The sequence below is a fragment of the Falco rusticolus genome, chromosome 8 (genome assembly GCF_015220075.1).
Source record: "Falco rusticolus isolate bFalRus1 chromosome 8, bFalRus1.pri, whole genome shotgun sequence".
In the NCBI taxonomy this organism is placed as follows: domain Eukaryota; kingdom Metazoa; phylum Chordata; class Aves; order Falconiformes; family Falconidae; genus Falco; species Falco rusticolus.
The window spans coordinates 34747773-34768819 of record NC_051194.1 but is presented as its reverse complement, the minus strand read 5'-3'; the positions used below and the strand labels follow the sequence as shown (position 1 = coordinate 34768819).

At 44.0% G+C, this 21047-nt stretch overlaps 1 protein-coding gene across 5 annotated transcripts in view; it reads right to left on the bottom strand.

Moving 5' to 3' along the window:
• Positions 1 to 21047, bottom strand: part of SEMA5B (semaphorin 5B) — a 281742-nt gene that overhangs the window by 31375 nt on the left and 229320 nt on the right. For all 5 annotated transcript variants that reach the window (XM_037397958.1, XM_037397957.1, XM_037397955.1 and 2 more), the window contains 5 exons: positions 12955 to 13072; positions 6748 to 6929; positions 3470 to 3613; positions 1861 to 2008; positions 312 to 537 (listed from right to left, as the gene is read on the bottom strand). In XM_037397958.1, coding sequence (XP_037253855.1) covers positions 312 to 537; positions 1861 to 2008; positions 3470 to 3613; positions 6748 to 6929; positions 12955 to 13072 — 818 coding nt within the window. The remainder of the gene's footprint in view (positions 1 to 311; positions 538 to 1860; positions 2009 to 3469; positions 3614 to 6747; positions 6930 to 12954; positions 13073 to 21047) is intronic.

Below are 21047 nucleotides of genomic sequence, written 5' to 3'. Positions count from 1 at the left end.
AGCTCATGTAGCACGTCCTGTCCTGTAAAATGGTTCTTTTCTTCTCTACACCCTTATTCCTTGCCTGTTCTCTTTGAGACAGCCTGACAGTAGCGAGACCAGATCTATACACTGCCATAAGCAGAGAGCTCACAACCGTATTGATCTCTAAGTCACAGGGCTCTCTCCATCCCTCCATTCTGCAGTGACACTAGTTGTATATGCCGAGACTTATGCGGACACAATCAGGCTCTTGTTATTCTGAGAGGATTTCCCTTCCACCACCAAATCTAGACTCAGCCTATAGCTCCCCCAGAGCTGGCAAGACGTACAGTCAGTATCACACACTGCTGAGCCATCGTTGGGGCAGAATCGACTCTCGGTTTTCTTCCTCCCAAACTGCAGCTCATGGGGATCAGACAGCTGGGCACGACACGTGTAGCGGAAGCGCTGCTCCTGGCGGGCACCGTTCTGGGTGATGTTGACAGGCATCCAAGGGGTCCAGGGTGTGTTCCTGCGCACCTCTGGGCAGCTCTCTGGGTTGCAGGTCTTATATTCCTGCCAAGAAGGAAAACCGCTCTCTCCTTACTTATTAAGCAGCAGCAGCCTAACTGAAAGAGATTTATTTACACTCCAGAAAACAAGGGGGTACCCTATGGGTCTAAAACAATCTCCATCCACCTTATCTGACCTCACAGACACAAGTCAGTGCCGGATACAACACAAAATGTGGTGACTCTGGAGGCAGTGGTGGTGCGTAGCATCAGGTGGATCTCAAGGGTGAACTATGTTTGTTATTTTCATGTCTCACTCAGGTTTGTGTTTCTTCGCTGACTCAAAGTCCTATTGGGATTTGAAAGCTTGGTACATTATAGACAGAATAATAATTCAGGCAATAGATAACAATAACAGCATAAAAGTTTTCTGCTGTGACCCTGAGATGCTGCTCTCAGGTCAGCCTAGAGGAGCCCCATGAGGACAAAATGTCAGTAAGGTTTATTCCTCAAAAAGTTTATTGTTTTATTTTTAAGATGGGTTTAGATTATCTCTTTTTACAGCTACTTTTGGTTGGTTGGCTTTTTGAACTCTCTAGTGAGGGCTATAAACCATTTGCCATCTTCAGTGTAGAGCATCCATTGAGTACAGACAAAATTCTGGCTGAGTAGGGATGGGGTGATTTGGGGTCTTTACAGTTCTCACCACCAGTGGGAGGAATTCCAGCGACCAAGACTGTGTTCTCTAGCAGGGGCAAAGAAATGTGAATGCTTCAGGACTTCATGATTCTAGAGCAAATGCCAAACAGCTTGTGAACAGATGGGAGGTTCCAGATCAAATCTGCTTACAATGAAAGAAAACTCTCCACAAAACTAATTAAAACAGCTGCATGAAACAGCTGCCAGAAGAGGAAAGGGAAAATAAAGAGGGAAAATGGGTAGCCGTTGCCTCACTGATGGGTTAACTAGGTGTTTGACCTGTTGTTTACTCAAGTATGACAGTGAGACTCATTTCTGACGCGTGTAGGACCTCTTTGACTCAATAGGATCATCCTTGGGAGTGGGACAGAAAAAAAAAACACCAAACCATAGTGCTTTCACAGAAAGGACCTGATATCCAAGCCTACAGTGGCCTAAGGAAGTCCTCCGTACAGCGGTCTGTCCCTGCCTGTACACACACACACTCCCACCCGAACCCTGCCTTAGGGAATCAGCCATCTCTCTGCTTCCCAGTTCCTTTCAGCATCCTCTCCAGCAAAAGCTGAGGATAGCATTTTCTTCTAGCTTGACAAATAAAACCAAGATGGAGAGAGGAGTTAAATACCAAGTTCCTAGATGCTAGATGTGAATCGCTGCCCCTTATGCAATGCCAATAAACAATACATACCACAGCACAGCCTGGACATGTATTTCCATTTTCACAGGACCTCTGCCTTGAATGAATCCCTCCACCACAATTCACGCTACATTTATTCCAAGGACCCCATGAAGACCAAAAAATCGGTAACGGACATGGACTGTTCTCATTACAGAATCTGAAAGAAGAAAGTGCATTGCTCAAAAAACATCCATGTCAGCACATCTGAGGGACAAAATGGTGATGGACAGAAGACTGCACGGTGCATGTGGGTGCAATTCATGCATGCACAGGTCAGCAGAAGGCTGACACAGCAGTTAGATTAGCAATATTACTGCTCCCAGCAGAGAACTGTACCCTTTGTACAGAACAGAGAGTGAATAACCTGGCTGAGACAGTTGGAGTAAATGGTCAAGACTGTGTTTTTGAAAGTGCTCTAATCTCAAAACTTTTAGGTACTGAATTCACAAAAGAGCTCATAAGCTGAAGCCCATGAGACAGAAAGAGAGGGAGTGGATAGTAAACATTTTCAGTGGGACGATGACTCAACAGTGATCTGTCACTAACAGCAGCTTCACATTGACAATCTTCTTTTCACATGTTGCTGCTTGGACCCTAAGAAGCCAGTGTTTGCAACTGGAGCTGAACTAGATGCTATACGCATCTAAAAGCAGGCCCTAAATTAATGCTATGTCATGTTCAAGGTAACTTTAATTTTGTTCAGCTTTTTAATCAATATTGTTCTCAAACTGAATCACATAGGACTGCAATTGACTCGGATGCAGTCTTTAAAACCCAAAAAGGACCATTGTGAATGGCCACAAATCAAACCAAACATTAAAACGTCTCGAATCAAAAAAGTTAAATGAATTGCCCTTTGTATTCTGAGAAAAGCAGAGAGATCTGTCTTAAGTGACCACTCAAGGGACAAGCAACCGCCTACTTCCAAGCAAAGGTGGCCTTTAATGAAATGTCAAATCTGGAAACCAAATGGGGATGCCTTGAAGCATATGTTTGATGAGGGGCCGGGCTTGAAGAAGCATAATAGTGCAGATAGCTCTGTAGGTTCAAAAAGTATTGTCTTTTAGTTATTTTGCATGACATTTTCTCAGTTTAGAGGGGAAAAAAAATATGTTTTTCTGATGCCATGCCCTGCAAAAACTCAACCTTGAATCTGTGAGTTAAGCTATATTTTGTCTTGAACTTCTTTTGGTGCATCAGCACAATTAGTAGAGAATGATGCAATTAGCAATGAAAGCTGCACATACACAACTGTGTCCTCAGAGATGGATCAGAACAATGTAACTGTATCTACAAACTCCACACTGCTAACAGCAGGCACAGCTTCTCCTTTCCTTGAGGAAGCCAGCCCTCTGTTTGGGGAGCAGGAATACTTGTGAAGGCCTGAAAGGTCCTGCCTGAGAGTGAAGGCAGCTCCGAAGTCTCTGATGTTCACAGGCTCATGGAAAGAGAGTGGCCACGCGTGTGAGCAACCTCATCCCTCCCAGGCTCTGGAATTCCTTCCACCTTGCTCATTCAGCCAAACAGCCTTAATCTGCATTCACATAAGAACCACCATTTCCAACTGCCAACATTATAACCACAGAGGTGAACACGTGGCATTGTAGGCATCTCTTACCTTTCTTCCCTGCTCTGTCCGACGCAGACCCTGCCCCCATACCGTGGAGCAGGGTTGCTGCAGGAACGCTGGCGGACCTGAAAGCCTATCCCACAGGAGGTGCTGCACGGGGCCCAGGAAGACCAGGGTGTCCAAGCGCCATTTCTAACAAAGAAGGTGAGAGAGACAACAGAGGATGGGGGTGACCTAATGGTCTGCCCACATCGTGCCATGCTTAATAACAAAACACATAAGGTACTGACAGGGGAATCATGGAACACATTGGAGAAGAGATTATTTGTTTCAAACAAACTTTCTATTGGTGGAGATTTAGAAAAGGGAGCTTCAAAAAGTGCTTAGCATTGGCCTCACTTTCCTCCCATTAAAGTCTTTAAGAATTGGAAAGGAAGGGAATGAAGCCAATGCTGATGATTTTGAAAATGACTCTTAGAATTTGCTGGGCAATAGTGTGGTTGCTGTAACTCTCACTGACTATTCCCCCATCATCTCCCCCGGTCTCATAACCCCTTTTTTCTGAGCCATGGTTGATCCCAAAATATCTCCTGGACTCCTATGCACAGAGTGCAGGTTTTGAGGCTCACGAATGCCTGTTGTGCCAAAGGATGTAAAAAACTCTACCCTCAGCTAATTCAGTAGGTACTGATGCTTTAAATCTCTAACAGCAATACTACTGCCAGCTCCCACGGGTTTATCACAACCCTCGTAATATTTGATGTTTTCCTAAAGCTTTCAGCATTGAATTGTATTAAGTGTAAAGCTCAAATTTCATTAAAAGTAAGAATAATTGCTTCTAGCTTTCATGGCCGCCTGCAAATGCCACTGTAGTGTGACCTTAAATCCGTCGAAATCAGAGGCAATTGAGAGCTCAGAAGCAGGATCGAGTCTCATGGTTTAATGAGTGATCACATCTCTGCTGAGCAGTGGTAGCTTAGCCTGAAGCAAATGTGATGTAAAGCCCCCTTAGTTCACACCTCAGCGACAGAGGTGTCAGCAAATGTTCTGTGCCTTGCTCCTGCGACAGGCTGAGCACGTGCAGGCAGCCGGCTCCTGTGACGCTGCTGCCATGCAGGGACTCAACCGTGTGCTTACACAGAAGCTAGCATTTTCATCTTTAAAATCTTGCACTTATTAAAGCTCACCTTCCTCTGATTTGGCAGTACTACTGAACCTTGGAGCAGGAGAGGAGGAACTGTATCTCATCTCTTCTGTGATGCAGGTTTCATTTCATATGGAGCCAGTGGCAATGCTCTATCTTACAGAACTGCCTAATCTTGACACTTCACTACCTTAAGCCAAAAAAATCTCATTTGTTTTGGTTTTTTTTTTTTTTCTAACAAAGAAAAAGCTTTCTAAAACGTCTAGTCAAAAAACAACTCAGGTGCTCTCTGGTTCTTGAGAGCTAAGCTTGAAAACAGATGTTAATTTTCAAAGCATTTACTGAACTAATAACGTTGCTGGCAAGAAGTATTTTCTGGCACAGCACCAATCAGGGCAAAGCATGAAAGGTAAAACCCACATTGCCCTTCACACTTTTTGTATTTGTTATCAACTCTTGCCTGTTCTTGGCAGCTTTATTTCAGAACCCTGTTAGTCGTTTCTCCCTGCCTTCTCTTTTTCTCTCATCCCTCGCCCTCCTTCTTTTCCTCTCTCCCACCCCAAACAAGGTCAAAGACCAAGAAACTCACTTATATAAAAATCCTACTATTCCATCTTATTCTGCCATGTTTTAAGCCACCTACTACCTCCCCACTCCTTAACCCGAAGGAAGAAGTATATGTAAAATCACAAAACCAAAAGAAAACAATCAAACAGGAGGTTGCTGTTATTGCAGCAAAAAAAGGGGAAAGTAATTTCTACTAAAAATTCCCCCCAAACCCAACAATTCTCAGCATCTATTCGTGTTTCAGGATTTTTACAGAAATAGACACCTTCCATTTTCAGATTGCAAGCTTTCTAATAGAACTCATCTTTAAGCATCCTGCTCCCTCTTTGCAAAAAGAAATCTTAGTGCCATATGATGTCAATTAAAGGAAATTTGAGGGCTGAGGCCTATGTGGGATGACCAGATGTCCCTATTTTTCAAACCATGCTGCTTTCTTATGTCTTAAGATTGAATAATCTTTTTTTCATCCCCTTCTTAGAAGCTGTTCCTGCCTCTTTTGCCATCAAAGCAGTGCTGAGAAACTCATCCCACTGGCATGCTTTCCATTTGCCGCTGCCATTAAAAGCCTGCCTGGGGAAGGCTCTGCTCAGCCCATGGTGGCAGCCCAGGGGCAGGGGTGACAGCATGCCTTTTGGGCAACACAGCCCACAACTGGAAGCAGAGATGCCAGTTAAAACATGAGTATTGCTGAAGTTTTGGTGCCAAGACCAGCACTGATCTCCAGGGAGGAGTCAAGAGACAGCTGTCCTTAATGGAACGAATGTTTATGGAGAAGATAAAGTAGATAAAAACTGTATTCCCAGTATTTACGAACATATTGGCTGGCCCCACCCTGGTTAAGTAGTGCTTACGCTATTCCATCTCCATGACATGATGTAGTCTGAGGGTGGTGGAGTAACATGGACGCAAACACTGTGGCTATGTTTGGGCACCTGACCAGAAGACATTTAGCTTCCATACTGCTCAGGCATGAGCTTCAGGCTTCCCTGAAAAGGCAGCACTTTGACACAAGCTGAGCTACATGCATTATTTAAGTGCTGTCCCCAGCAGGCAGGCCTCTTAAGCTCTATGCTACTTGCTGCCAGATGATGATGTGTGCTTGAACCTAGCCAGCATGCTGCAGACGGTTCACAGACTTGCAGAACAAGGCAAACAAGCCTTGCTCAGAGGTTGGCTAGACCGTGTCTTCACAAGCTTTGCTCTGAAGGAGCTCTGCTTGCTTTTGGCCATGCAACTTTGGAATCCAAACTCTAAAAAATGACGAGCATATTGGATTTTTTTTTTGGCTTATTGCTGTTCACTTGGCTAACACCTACCTCTGCCTTACCTCCTCCTGATGGGTCACTACTCACTGTACAGTTGGGGGAAACAAAGGCACAGTGTAGGGAAGGTTAATGTGTACACTGATTTGGGGTGCTGGTTGTCCAAGAGCCCTGGCTGAAGGCCCTTCTATCAGAGCCTTTGGGCTGCTTGATTTTTCACTGATTTCAAGCTAGACCTCACACATACTTCAGTTTGGCTGGGATACAACATGGTCACAGAAACACAAGGAGTTAAGCTGTGGATGGGCACAACTCTTGTTCCCTTTCTAAAAAGCACAAAGATGCTGAGGTACCTTGAGCAATTTGCAACCTCAATCCTGGCTCCTTCACAGCTGCGACCTCCGCAGCGAGGACGAGGGCTGTCACATGAACGTGACCTACACATACAGGAGCCTGTGCTGTCCCCATCCGAATGCTCACACAGTTGCCATGGGGACCAAGGTCCCAATCTTCCATTTGTTGTCAGGTTTTTCACCTAATTTTAAAAGAAAAAAAGGTCATTAATAACAAGTTTACATTTCTGGAGACAGCCCCACAATAGAAATGCCAAACAAAGATGCCAGCAGGATTAGGATGCAGTTTAGATGGGAGCTGCCTGTACTTGCAAGCAGGATTCAAAACAGAGGGTTGTTTTCAGACAATGCAGCATCAATATTTACCCTCCAAATTCCACCCCGCATACTTAACGTGTATGCACAGGTGCCCGAGCCAACCCAGCCAGCACCACACCAGCAAGCACCCATCTGCCACGCCACACAACCACTGCACTCCCTCGTCCCACGTTGCACAGCTTCAGCCTTTCAAGCAACACAACGGCCAGTGCTGATTGCCCCCACTCCATTATACCCCTCCCTCTGCAGTGCTTGGGACTGCTCCTGCAGAATATTTTCCAAGCTAGCGTTTGTATAACCATAGTGACCAGCTGAGACCCGAGCCTTGCTGAGTTTGGCCCTGCCCAAACACGCAGTAAGAACTGGCTCCCCTTCTAAGCAGAGCCATAGCCTAAATGGCGAAGGGGGGTGAAGAGTAGAAAGTGAAGGGGATGGTGGTGACTAGAATTAACGCTGAGGATCACATAGTGGGCTAAAGAGCAAGAATTCCTCTCGAGGCAATTTACAGACCAGACCACGCTGCCGCCTGTTTCCTCTGCCCTTTGCTTCATGCCTGTACAGCCCCGAACAGGCTGGGGCTTGAGCCTCCTGTGCATTGTAATGAAGAAGTAAAAATACGATAGTCGTGGCTGACCAAAAGCATGAGACACTATTTCAGCCTAGGACTGGTGAAGACCTTCCAGGAGACAGGGTGTCAGAGCTTGCTCCCCTGTGCCTTGTTTTAACCAGTGCTGCTGGGTGAGCCTGTGCCAAGGGCTGGGGGAGCAGCTGCTGGGACCATCGCCACCAAGGCTGACTTGAGAAGATGAACACTGGCAGCTCCTCCCGGGATTGCACCCAGACCACCGCTGCCTTCTTCTGCCCGACTCCACCACTACTGTAAAAACCAGCAACGCTAGGACCACGTCTGGAAAGCTGCCCTGAGCACCCCTGCTCTGGCTTCCTCTCTGCTCCTGACTTCAGAAACACAAAGCAGAAAGACATCCACACTGGCCCTGCCTTGGTACACCTGTTTCCTTGCTCCGGCACAGCCCCATGATGCACTCTCCGCTGGTGGCTCCCTCCATCCTCATGTCCCAAAGTGCAGGGCCTCAGGGCCTCGCAGGTGGGATGTCACAAATGGTGGCTGCAAACAAATTGCGTATCCCCATTGGCATCACCCATGGGGTGGTGGGATGCTCAGCAGCTTCGGTAAAACTGCTGGCAAAGGCAACACTGGACTTGGCCTCGGTGTTTTACACCAGGAAGGGTGAAGAAAGGAAGAGGCTCCGGCTCCGTTGAAGAGCCCCAGCCCCAAATCTGTGCCATGCTTCACTGAGCTCTGAAGTCAGCAGGATCAGTCCCCTGGGTCACCCCAGGGGGAAAGAATTTCTCCTGCTTTACAGACAAGGAAAGCGAGGCATGGAGAGTCTGCGAGCCTGTTTGGGAGCTACACAGGGAGCCAACCACAGCCACGGGAGATACACTTTCAAACACTCATCCTCTGAAACACGCTGCTCTGTGCTTACCCTCCAACACTTTAAACTCACAATGCACCTCTGGTGGGCTGTCATCTTCCCATCTCACCCATCTACAGCAGCATCAAAAATACACAGCAGTAGCATGGAAGTAATTTAGATCTGCTACTGTGCTCATCAGGCTGCAGTTGGGGGGTTTCAGGCATCTGTTGTAAACCTTTGTTTGCAATAGATTATCATGTCGTCATAAAGATTTGCTCTGGGCTGCAGGTTACAAGGCAAGATGCCCAGAGAAGAGAACACTGGGTTTTGTTGTTGTTTTAAACATTGTTTAAAAATCAATACCGTTGGGTTGCTAAAAGTCGGGGGGAAAAAATATCAGAAGAACTACTTTGAGATATTTAATACTGGATTTCCTCCTGCTTTACAAAAGTCATAATCCAAGTACTGGATCATTTCTATTCATTTTTGAGCCAGAAAGCCTTGCTGATTCCAGCAGGGAGTTCTGTTCAGAAATAAATGGTATGATATGGCCCATGGCTTCAATTAAAAAAAAAAAAAAAAAAAAAAAAAAAAAAAAAAGAGCTGACAAATAATTATTGGCTCATAAGTGATACTGGGAAGTAACCCAAAAATTAAACAAATAAGCATCCATAACCAAAATGCTGAGATTTATAAACACGTCACGTTTTGAGTGTAAGAAGTTTTTATACTTAAGAAATTACATATGGATTATTATTCCATCTTTAAATTCATAAATATACCTTCAAAAGAGCAAACTTGGGAAGTGGGATAAAACCCCATATGAACTGATCTTTTTCAGGAATACCTTTACAAGGCAAATCCTTTGTAGCCAACACAGTGCCCATCAGACAGAGAGGATGTCTTCAAAAACACACGTGATCAAATGTCCTTCTCTCACCTGATAATATTAGCAGTTCCAGAGTTTTCATATTTTATAAACTGCCATACTTCCACCAAAGGCATCACCTTTTCAGTTCTTCCCTGTAGCACCTAAAGGTTCCAGTGCAGGAACTAAAAATTCAGACTGACCATTCCTACCACTCGCTACCGGGATATTTTCAATGTTTATTCTGATATTACAGGTAAGACTAGCAGCATTCCTTGTTCTTTCGACTCATCTATTCTCCCTCTTAGGATTCAGATGTCAACTGCTTGTAACTTTGCCAAGCTCTGATTATTTCAGCTGGAAGTTTACATGTTGGCTGTTTGATAGAAGCCGAAACTTCTACAAAGCTTCAGTCAAACTATTTCAGCCATTTCTAAAACCAAATCTAGGGGGAAAGAACTTTTATAAGTAGCAACCTTTTCCTTGAAAAAAGCTAGTTTTCAGAGCAAGGGACTGAACTTCATGCCCTTGTAACACCTTTTTGCAATTTGCATGAAAAGCCATTCTAATCTGCCTAGAGTATAGAATCCCTGGGAGGTGAGGAGGAAAATTCCCACTTTTCAGAGCCTCATAGATTTTGATCCTGGCTCCTGAAGTCTTCTCTGTGCACTGGGCTTGCCTCAGTGTGGGCCAGAGCAGAATTATCCCAGCTACTGCAGTTCTGAGTGGCTGAGCCCACGTGAATTCAGAGCAGGGTACAGCTCTGCTAGACAACCCAAAAAAGAAGTGGGGAGACTGGCACTGATTAGCAAGAAAATGGGGTAACATGGAGCAGATGACAGATGACTGAGATAGGGGTTTGCTGGACACACAGAGTGGGACTGGGATGAAAACCTGCGAGGAAGAGCATCATTGGCTTGGGATAGGTTGGACTGTACACTTTATTGGAAATACTCAATTCCTGACTTGCCAGCCTCCATCAACAGTAACTCCATGTGTTTGGATAATGGCATTTGTTAGGCAAATCTACCTTTCCTGCTGGTGGCTCATGTTGGCATCAGTAAGATATTACAAAGTATGATGTGGCTTTTTTTCAGTTTTCCTAAAACCAGAAAGTACCTCATTCCCATTTTCCAAGGCTAAGAAGCAGCAGCGTGCAATCACGTATTCAGGACTCCCTGATATGGCACATGCACATAGACAGGAACGAAGAGCAGCATGGCCAATTTGTGTCCTATCATTTCTTAATGTTAAAATGTTTGACATTGCAACCTTAGCAACAAACCTTTAGGCAGTTCTAGGTGTTCCCTGCTAATAACATGTATTAACCATTGCCCAATGTTAACACTATATGATTAGCCTTCTATCTAAGGTCCCTTAATACTGAAATTTGAGAGTGGGCATTTGTGGTATGATGTAGTGCTTTACAAAGATGTTCAGACTAGATCTGAGCAAGCTTGTTTGCACTAGAGCAGCAGTCAAGTTGTGTTAGTGTTGTGGTTGACTCACCCAAATGCCTGGCCCCTGTAGGATATAATTCGGTAATACAACAGTTCTGGCTTTAAAAGTCGCTGCATGCCAGTCTCTCAGCTGTGCCAGGACATCTGTTTGTGGGCTAGGCTGGAGAACTCACTGAAATTATCTGGGTTAGGAAAAGTTTATTTGGGAGGGGTGCTTTTAATCTATGCCATGTCACACTTGACTGTGATCTCACATACAGCTGTACTAGCACAGCTGAGCGCCTGGTGCTTGGCCCAGAAAAGTAGGGTGAGAGAAGTCACTTCTTAAGACAGTAACTCATCCAAGCAAACTCCCAGACAGTCTTTTTCAGGAGTGGAATTTGGCATTGGGTCACTGCATTCCCCTACCTTTCCCGTGGTCATTTGCACTTGCTGTCCTAGACTCTTGCCCCTGTTGACTACGACCTTTACCCTGCATTGAACACAAGGAGATACACGGATATTGTTGTAGGTGCTTAACTGAGCCACCCGCTCCACACCAGGGGTGAATTCATTCCAGCAAGGGGCAGTGGAGAAAGAAAAAGAAAGCACTTGCATGTAGATTTTAAACAGCTTAGCAGCCCATCAATCAAAGAGCACAAGGCTGATGTATGCACCAGAATGAGAGCACCTACACGGAAAATAATCTACAATGGAAATGCTAAAACAAATGTAAGACTAGTGCTACAAGAACAGCCAAGGCTCCTGAATATTCTGTGCCGGGTTTTTAATGACCTTGAAACAATGACCTGGAGCAGCCTGTTCCCTAGTGCACACCACAGCAGACATTCAAACTAGAGGATTAACACCTCACACACCTATCAACAGACACAGGCATTAAGCAAGACGAGATAGCAGCATGGGCAATCAAGAAGCACTGCATCCCAGTTCAACACAGGAGGGTTATAAGCACACAAGCCTCTGAATCCAGCAGTGAAAAACTTAAGCCTGCCAAGCTGAGGATGGATTGAAGTAATGACTAATATTTCCTGGGAAAATATCTGAGAAGTAAGGAAGATAAGGGGAATAAACATCCCAGCGTCTCCAGACAGAAGTAGCATATTGAAGATATAACCCATCCATCCCTCTCATGCTATCTACCAGATTTAGCAGTATTAACATGCTAATAGACATTAGATAATAACAATGGACATTAATGAGCATTTCTCCCCCCACAATTTATTTAACAAGACTGGTTTTCCTCCGCAGCCAACTTGCAGGTATGCTTCAAACAGCAGGAACTAAATTTGGCTAGTCGGCTTCTGGGGATCACAGCCAGGAACTGGATATTGTCATCAGAGGAGGGTGGGTGGGTAGGTTGGAAGGGAGCTGGAGAGGCAGTTCAAACTGATTCAACCAGAGACGCTTCTTTTTTTAACTGCTGCATCTGATGGAGACCAGGGCAAGGAAGGAAGACCATCTCCTTGTAATATCATATGGATTTGGTCTTTAGTCTGCTGAAGTGAAATTGGGACCCAACACTCTCGCATTCTGTCTCTCGGTTACACTGTCCCCTTCACTTCTGTTCTCTAGTATGTACTGTATCTTTTGTCTCCTTCTGCAAACCGCCCATGCATGCCCTATTTCTCTGCTGCTCCCCAGATGCCTCTTACTGCCAACGCAACACTTCTTCACCGGTGTTGTCTCCTGGGGCCAGCTCAGGGATCCAAGAGCAAATTTAACTGAATGCTGTCCAAGGATGCTGCAGTCAGCTATTCTGATTTCTCCAACCTGCAGGGAAGCCAAGGAAATGGTGCAGACAGTGGAGGAGCTCAGGTTTCATCTGGGGCTTACATGGTTCTCAGCAGTAACCCAACAGCATAATCCAATCTTCTCCACTCGAGGCATGGGCGGGCATGAGGAGGACAGAATGATTGCTTTGGGATCCCTCCTCTGGAGAGAATACATTTGGAGGTCTCTGTGTTCTAAACAAGAGGCTGTGACCAGGTATAAATGTCTGCCACTGGGTTCCCCATGCTCTCCTAACAGCCAGCCCTCATCAGGATGCCACACACTCACTTTCACACATATGCACACACTCACACACCAGTATATATAAAATATTTCTGCTCCTTCCACTTACTGGGCACTCAGTAATATTTTGAGTCCACAGGCTCATGTTGGAGCTGTCCTCAATGGTGGTGCATCGCTTCTGTTTGTTATCCCAGCCACAATAGGGGTCTCTGGCTCCTAGGCATTCCCTGCATGTGCAAAGAGAAAAGATTAAAGTTCTTTAATACTGTCTAGCTCTAAAGACACGTATTCAAGTACAGTGCTTGTATATGACAGCTGTCAACTGCACCGAGGCTCAGCAGAAGAAACAATTTCTTCTAAGCAGAGGTTTACCTGCTTGGAAGGGGAGAACAGCTGAATAGAAGGGTGATAGGACACAAAGCAAATATCACTCATAGGAGCTTGTAGATTAAAAATCAGTTCACTCCTCTCCAAGGCCTAGGGAAAAAAAATGACTTTACAAATTTTAGTCAAAGAACGCTTGTCATTGAGATATCTTTGTGCCCCCATGTAGTCACTCAGCAGGCCAAATCTCACACAAAGCAACCTCTGTGAGTATGTTTTCTGACACTGTGTCCATCCAAAGGGGTTAGACAAGCAGAATTAGCCAATGGACCAGTAATAAAGGCTTTCTATTAGTCTTGGCCTTTGCTGGAACAATGGTTTCATTTATAATCCCAACATCAAGATGTCAGTTTGGAAAAGTCACAGCAGAACATTATTTCTAAGCTTTTGGCTTTGAACACTGCTGTATTCATTTTCCTCCTGTATCCATATTTACAGGCTAAGTGTGTGTTCCCAACATGTGAGCTGCTAAAGAAAAAGAACTAGGGTCACTACTGCCACTAAACAGAGAAGGTCAGTCACAGAATTAGTCTGTACCAACAAAATTCAGCTGTATTGGTTGTTCCCATGACTTGCTTTCAAATTATTAATTTTCAAGCCACATCATACATGTATTAGTGAAAGACAAAGAAGAGAGGACTAAACCTAAAAAGATGCACAACATTATTTTTTTATTCCACTGATCCATTCTCTTCTAGCAAACAAAAGGCTGATAGGATCTTTCCAAAAGTCCCAAGTGATTTGAAAACTGCCTAATAGACAGCAGCAAGGGACCAAGGGGAAAAATTCAGTTCAAGAAGCTAAAGACGAGAGTAACAAAATGTATTCTAAGGGTAGGTATCAGTATGATAAATGAAACATTAAAAAAAAAAAAAAAAAAAAGAATTAAATGCAATGAGATGTGAACTGTTCCCTCACAAAAATCTTTGAAATCCTATTAGCCCGTAATCAGCCACAAATGAAAAAGCAAGTCCCTTAAGCACAGCTCAAAACATTCCTTCAGTCTGTACTGACTCCACAATGATTTGCCCCAAATCAGACCCCAGATTGTTTTGCTGTCTGGTACCCATTGCTTTACATATATATGTATATCTATCCACACACACGTGTATATATTTATATCTCAATCATGAGTTTCTAGTTTGCTTCTACGTGGCAGCTTCCTGTATTTTCTCTACTAAAGATTTCACACACAGCATTGTAAGGAACATAACTTCCTCTTTCATGCTTTAGGAAGGTAGTTACAATGACTGTCTCTACTACATTTTTCTGTCAGCTGCTTCTGCACACCCAAGGAAAAGGCAAAGATGATTTTGTGCAAGCCTCGGGTAACAGAACATCAAATATTTGCCTAGAAAAGACTTGAGATCCTCAGTCCAAGGACACAGAAGGGACATGTCCTGCTCTGCTCATTACTCTGGCACAGGACCCCCATCCTGCTGTTTTGGCAACCCACACTGCCCTCACCCATGAAGCGGGGCTGCCACCACGTCCAGAGCAGCCTTTGCCACCCAGCAGCCCCTCAGCAAGGGCAGCACCCAACTAATTACGGAGCAGACACCAGGGCATCTTCCCACCGTCTTCAGCAACTCGGCAATTCAGGGGGAAACTGGGCAGTTTCCAGAGAGAAGAATAAGAATAATAGAAGCAAGGTGGGGAGGAGAAAAAACAGGAAAAAAAATCCTGCTTGTAGTTAGATAGCCTTTTGGTCAGGCTTTCAGACCTCAACACCATGTACACGCTATTGTTTCCAACTGCACGAAGCCATTTCATAGGCACCCAGCAAGCTGAGAGAGGTCATTGTAATTCATAACAAGGAAGGCTGTTGTGAGCATCACCCTGTTATGATACACATTTTCTCTGAATTTAATTTATAGGAAAACATGTGCTGCATAAATTCAGGAAATAATCTCCATATGTTCTGTGCTGCAGCCCTCAGCCACTCCACAGGCTGCAATATATCCCAGTTAGGCAGTGACCACTTTGCTGGCACTATCATAATGTATGTCATGTAGTTAATGTGCTGCTCTTGGCCGAGAGTGGCGAGCTACAGATCCCTAACGGTGCACTCAATGAATCACAGCCTGTGGTCCCCTGCCACTGCCCCCCAGCTGACAGGCCATCAGAACCCAGCTGCAGAGCCACCAGAAGGCCATGGTACTGGGCCCCAGGAAAAGCCCGGCACGGTGCTTGTTGGCGGGGAGCTACGGCCATCCCACACTGCACCGTCCCTGTGCTCTGCATCCTGGGTGTAATGAATTCCTACCCAGGCCGGGCTTTGCTGGGTTGTCAAGACATGCAGTCTGTAATTTAACAACCATCAAAGCCTCGGACTTCTTCCTGTCTGACAGCAGGCCCTCAAAACCATTTGAAATCTAAACCCAAAATAGCTGTGCTGTCTGCCTCCCTTCAGGGTTTGAAGCCCAGTCATCTGCCTCAGTTCTGCTGAGAAACCCATCGTATCAGCTGACAGTGATACACTTAAGGGTGAGGAGGAATGTATTTACTTACTACAAAATTTGCTCTATTTTTTTCCTGTTGTAAGAGGAAAAGCATCACAATGTCCATTACTGCAAAAGAACAACATTTCTGGCAAATACTCTAAGTGAACACTTCAAAATCCAACCTAATTTATACCCTTATCTTTAGAACACTTATATATATCTCCCTATTGATGTCATTAAAAGATAAAACCACAAACACACCAAAAGACAAATATATATATATATATATGCATACACATACTCACAGATCAAAATGCTTCAGAAATACGCTGTCATTTTTAGTAGAACAAGCACCACGGTGTGGAAAATTTAAAGATATCACAGCATTTCCCTGTGCTCAGAACACAAAATGAATTGAAATGTTTACATGTAAATACCATTTTGTATTTTGACGCTGCTGAAAACTCTCACACAGGCTGCAAGACTCAAAGTCTTGCAGGGCAGTATGTAAATACCATGAAATAAGATACAAAGGAGTTTACATGCTATAAGGAAATTTTGATGTCTCAAAGGCAATGGGACTTCTGCCACTGGCTCAGTGGGGCCAGATTTCATACCATACATACAGGGAACACCACACCCAGGTCTCCTCAGTGGCAGGCTGGGAATGCCTCAAGGAGCTAACAACACACTATTGTCTCCCACCATAATTCACACAGGTAGCGGGAACTCATTATCCCTGAAGACTTACCAAGCATAGCAGGTTAACACTAGCTACATTAATGCTAATGACTTAGTTAATGAAATCCCACAAAGTAGGATGCTTGTTGAAGTAAGATGGTGATGATACCACATGGTCCGTGTCCCCGCCATCTACTCACATCTACCACAGCTCATTCAGTGAGGACTCAGGAGAATACTTCTTGATGGATATCTAAGAGGTTGGATTTATTATGACAGGGCATTACTATCAATAGCGATACACTTTATTTCATTGCCTTGCAATAAATGTCTTATCTGAGGCATAAAGGCATACACTGAAAATGCTCAATTCAAAAACAATTCCATTTGTATCTCCTATTCAAGGTATTTTTTTCTCCAGTTCCTTATTCTCACTTACCAAGGACATTTGCATGAAAATAAGATCTTACTCATAAGAGCTCACCTGCTGCCTGCTGTTTGGGGGCTGTAAGCCTCCCTGTTGTTGACTGTTGCAATCATTTCTACAGCAATGATCTGGGATAACACAAAGGATTAAGACTCTGTAAGTGGGGCACTATCCACAGCCCGCCTATTACTCAAAAGAGTTTTTACGGGGCCTTTGAAACCTGGCAGTGCTGAGTCTTCCCGAATAGCATGTGCTGTTAAAAGGTTTCTGTTTCCAAGATGCTGGTCCTGCTCAAGATCTCCTTTTCTGTAATAGCCTGAATGACATCTTTCAGAATCTTCATTAAAGCTTAAATGTCTGTAGTTCAAAAGTTTTTCATTCCCACTTTAATTCGTTCTGGGTCTAGATAACTTCCTTCTTCTTTTGGTCATTTTTCCCACAGAGTTAAAACTTTAGACTGTGTAATAAATGGATTAGCAAACCGACAGAACCAAACTGAAGAGATTAAGCTTCGGCAGACCAAAAAAAGGAAAGAATTACTACAGCGTCTTCCCATTCTTACTACCAGACAGAAGACACACAAAAATGCCATTTTGTACCAAAAGCCACAGAACTCTCACCCAGAGCATTCAAACTGAAGGATTCTGCTCCTCTCATCTGCCAGGACATGCTTGTTCTCCCAGTTTTTCCTCCCTCTCTTCTCATTTACCTCTTTCTCAGCAAATAGGAATGGAACGACAGGACGTGATGATCTGCAGAGACCAGGCTCTAGACCCAAGGACTGAGAAGCTCCCTTCCCAAACTGTGTTTGCTCACAAAACCCTGCTACTGCGCCAGGAAAGGGTTCTGTATTTTTTGGTTTGATTCTGATTAGTTTGGAACCTGCACTGAACATCATGTTGGCCAGGGAGATTCAATAACTGTCACAGACCCAGTCCTTTAAACCCCCATTGGCATCACCAGGTAGTTCATTAGAGGCACAGAGACAGCAGCACTATCAGCTGGTGCAGTGCAAACATTTATAAGCCTGGCCCTGAAAGGCACTGAGCAACACTTTTCTGTGCTCAGCATCTCAGGAGCATGGGCAGCACAGGAGTTCACCTTGCTCTTTTGGCAAATAAGACCTCAGAATTTCACACTGGTTTGTTGCAGTCTTCGAGCAGTTAACTCCAGGGGAACAGCCTTTTGCAAGCAGTAAGGGGGTTTTAGCTGTGTCTCTTAGTTGTGAGCACGAGGCTGTGTTTGGCAGACAGGCATTTCCCGACAAGGTTAGCTTACTGTCCCATTGCTATCAACCTGCGGAGGGGATGAACTAAACAAATAATCATATTAGCTTCCAGCCAACCAAATCATAATTACTGACAACCTCAATAACCCGTGCAAGGAAGAATGGACTTGTGTCTTCCCTAAAGCCAGATGGCATGAAAAGAGAAGAATAAGAATCAAAAGGATGTTCATGGCTTAAGAAAATAAGATTAGAAAGGGAAAAAAAGCACCAGACCTTCAAACAGTCCCTCTAATTTTGATACCTTTAAAAATTCAAACCGCAGAGATGAGTTAGTGATCTGTACAAATCCATTATCTCTCCCCACTGAGAAGAGAAGCCAAGTGGAACTGAGCTGCTTTAGTCAGACGCTGGTCAAGTAGCAGCTTCGTTTCTCAGCTGGTTAATACAACATATTCCGTGCCAGATGCTGCTGCCCTTTCCTCAAGATGAGTAGCCACATACTTCACAAGTAATTAACGGGGCTATTTGTGGAGCAGGGCACTAGTCAGGAAGAGCATACCACACCTCACAGGTACCACCACTGTGGGGGCTACAGTTGACGTTAATCTGGACAGACAAGTTTGGTATTTTGGCATTTGGTATCAGACACAGAGGCAGAGAAGCTGAAGTGTGTGTGTTTGTCTGCGTGTGTAATTTATCACCCACACAAGCTTAGCATCAGTGATTGCTGCTCTGCACGTGATTTGTTTAGAATGCATAAATTAAAGCCATGGTGTAAAACAATCCCTAAAATTGAAGTCCATTTACGAGCCAAACACATGTAACTTACTTGAATGAAGCAGTGCAGAGACAGAGGATTTTCAGAGGCAGTTTCTTCTCATTTTCCTTTCCACATCAGAGACCTTGGCTTGCTAGTTTCCACCTCCTGCCATACCACTTTCAATATCACTTTAATTGATTGTGGTGTTGTATAGTGCCTTGCACAATCAACACAACAAACTATTCAATTTCTTACTTTCTGACATCCCATTCCATCATCTTTTAGCAACAGTGACTTCTTTATTGGATAGGTGTTTATTTTTATTTTTAAAGCTGTGAAATAAACCAACATTGCATTTATTCAAATATGAAGATTAATGCCATCCCAAGAAAAATTCTGATTAAATCTGGATTTATGTTTACATCAATAAAAAAGATGAATAAGTGTTCCTCCACAAACACTGTTAGAAGAAACTCTTGTCACTGTGCCAAACAAAACTGACCTCTAATAAAAACAAAAGTACAGAGAGCCTCTGACTACCAGTGATGGGATCAGTCATCCACAAGAAAACTCAGATACTATTAAAGTCCTAATGAAAGGAATAGCCAGAAGGAATTCCTGAATGCAGGGTATGCTTGTCTGGATTGCGAAGCACAACTATTTCCTAGCCTCCACAGGCTTTTGAGCCTTAAGAAAACATGCCCCCCAGGGCTGCCATATGGAAAGAGGCAGAGGGGACTAGACATCCTTTTGGAAAGGCAGCCTGGGCAAATCAGTGCACTCAAGTGTTATTCCCTGTCTCTGCCCTGTGTCAGTCATTGTCTGGAGGCAGCTGTGATTCTAATAAGATGTACTCTGCACCTGGGTTTCTGCTCTGTGGTTGCAGATTTGAGACTTAATGTGTGAACACGGCAAATTCCTGTAGTCTGGTGGCGTAGGTGGATACAGGAAAAAAGGTAGTTTAGGCAAGAGCAAATCCACTTCTAGGGACACAGACAGGTGCTTTACATAACCTCTGCAAGATAATGATTTAAGAACACAAATTATGCTAAAATGGGAACTTAGGGAAAGAAAACTGCAAAGCGAGAAAACTTAGAAAGAAATGTGAGTGATGATAAAGAAACCTGAAAACAGTCTACAGTTGTCACCCAGGCTGCACAAAGTAATCCATATTCAAGCAGCTCCTTTGTTAAAGTTGGATTTTGTTAAGCTCTGGGTAATTATTTTCTGCTCAACAAGATGCAGATTCAACTAGACAGAGCCTTTGTAGATTAATACATGTTGGAAAAGGCAAATAACTATTAGACCACCTACTACATCCTGAGGATCTAACACACCTCTTGTCCAATGCAGAGCTATTTTAACATTGCATAAAGGGAAAAATAGTCCTGCCAACATATTCTCCATTGCTTTTTCCCACATACTTATAAAATTGCCACCAAACAACGTCCATTCCACTTTTTAACAAGAGACAACATCACTTAAGTAAATGGATATTCTTGAAGTCCAGCCCTACCCCTTTGCAAACTGGAGGGTTCCCACAGAACTAAAGTACTTAGATATTTTGACATGTAAAAGACACCAGACAGTACAACGTTATGTTTTACTACAACCCATACATATTTTATATACTTATATATACTTAAACTTAAATCAACAATGATTTGCTCTGGCTCCAGACACTTCCTCCTCCCCAAACAGGTAAAATAGCATATATCTTAATAAAAAGTTAATGATGCATCTGTAGCAATATATTCATTCAGTATTAACATTGGGAACATTTCTTTTTCACACTGCTAATGCTGCCTGGAAGCTTGAGACATGAAGCAAACCAGCCATGGCAGCAGTAAGGCTGCAGACTCCACAACAGGAGCCATGTTGCTGAATATGACCATTGCCTAGAGTACAAATCTTCTGACCTAATAGCAGCAAATTGCGAGAATTGACAGATGCAATGGATATCTGCCCTGGGGCTTGCCGGTAGCTTTAGTTATTAATCTTGTTTGTATAACAATAGCATCAATGTCATCCTGACATAAAATATTCCATGAAAACTACCTGCTTTCTTGTCAGTTGCCACTGTGTTGAAACTGATTTCATATAGCCCACCTAGCAGGCATCAGATGGTAATGACTTTTAGACATCATTGATCTGAGCTGGCCTAAAGCCAGCCTGCTAGAGGTAAAAGGATCCATACACTAAACTGTTCCCGATCTTGTGAGCTAAGTCACATTGGCAGTGTGCTTTCAAAACAAGGAGCAAACAAAAGCCCTCAGCA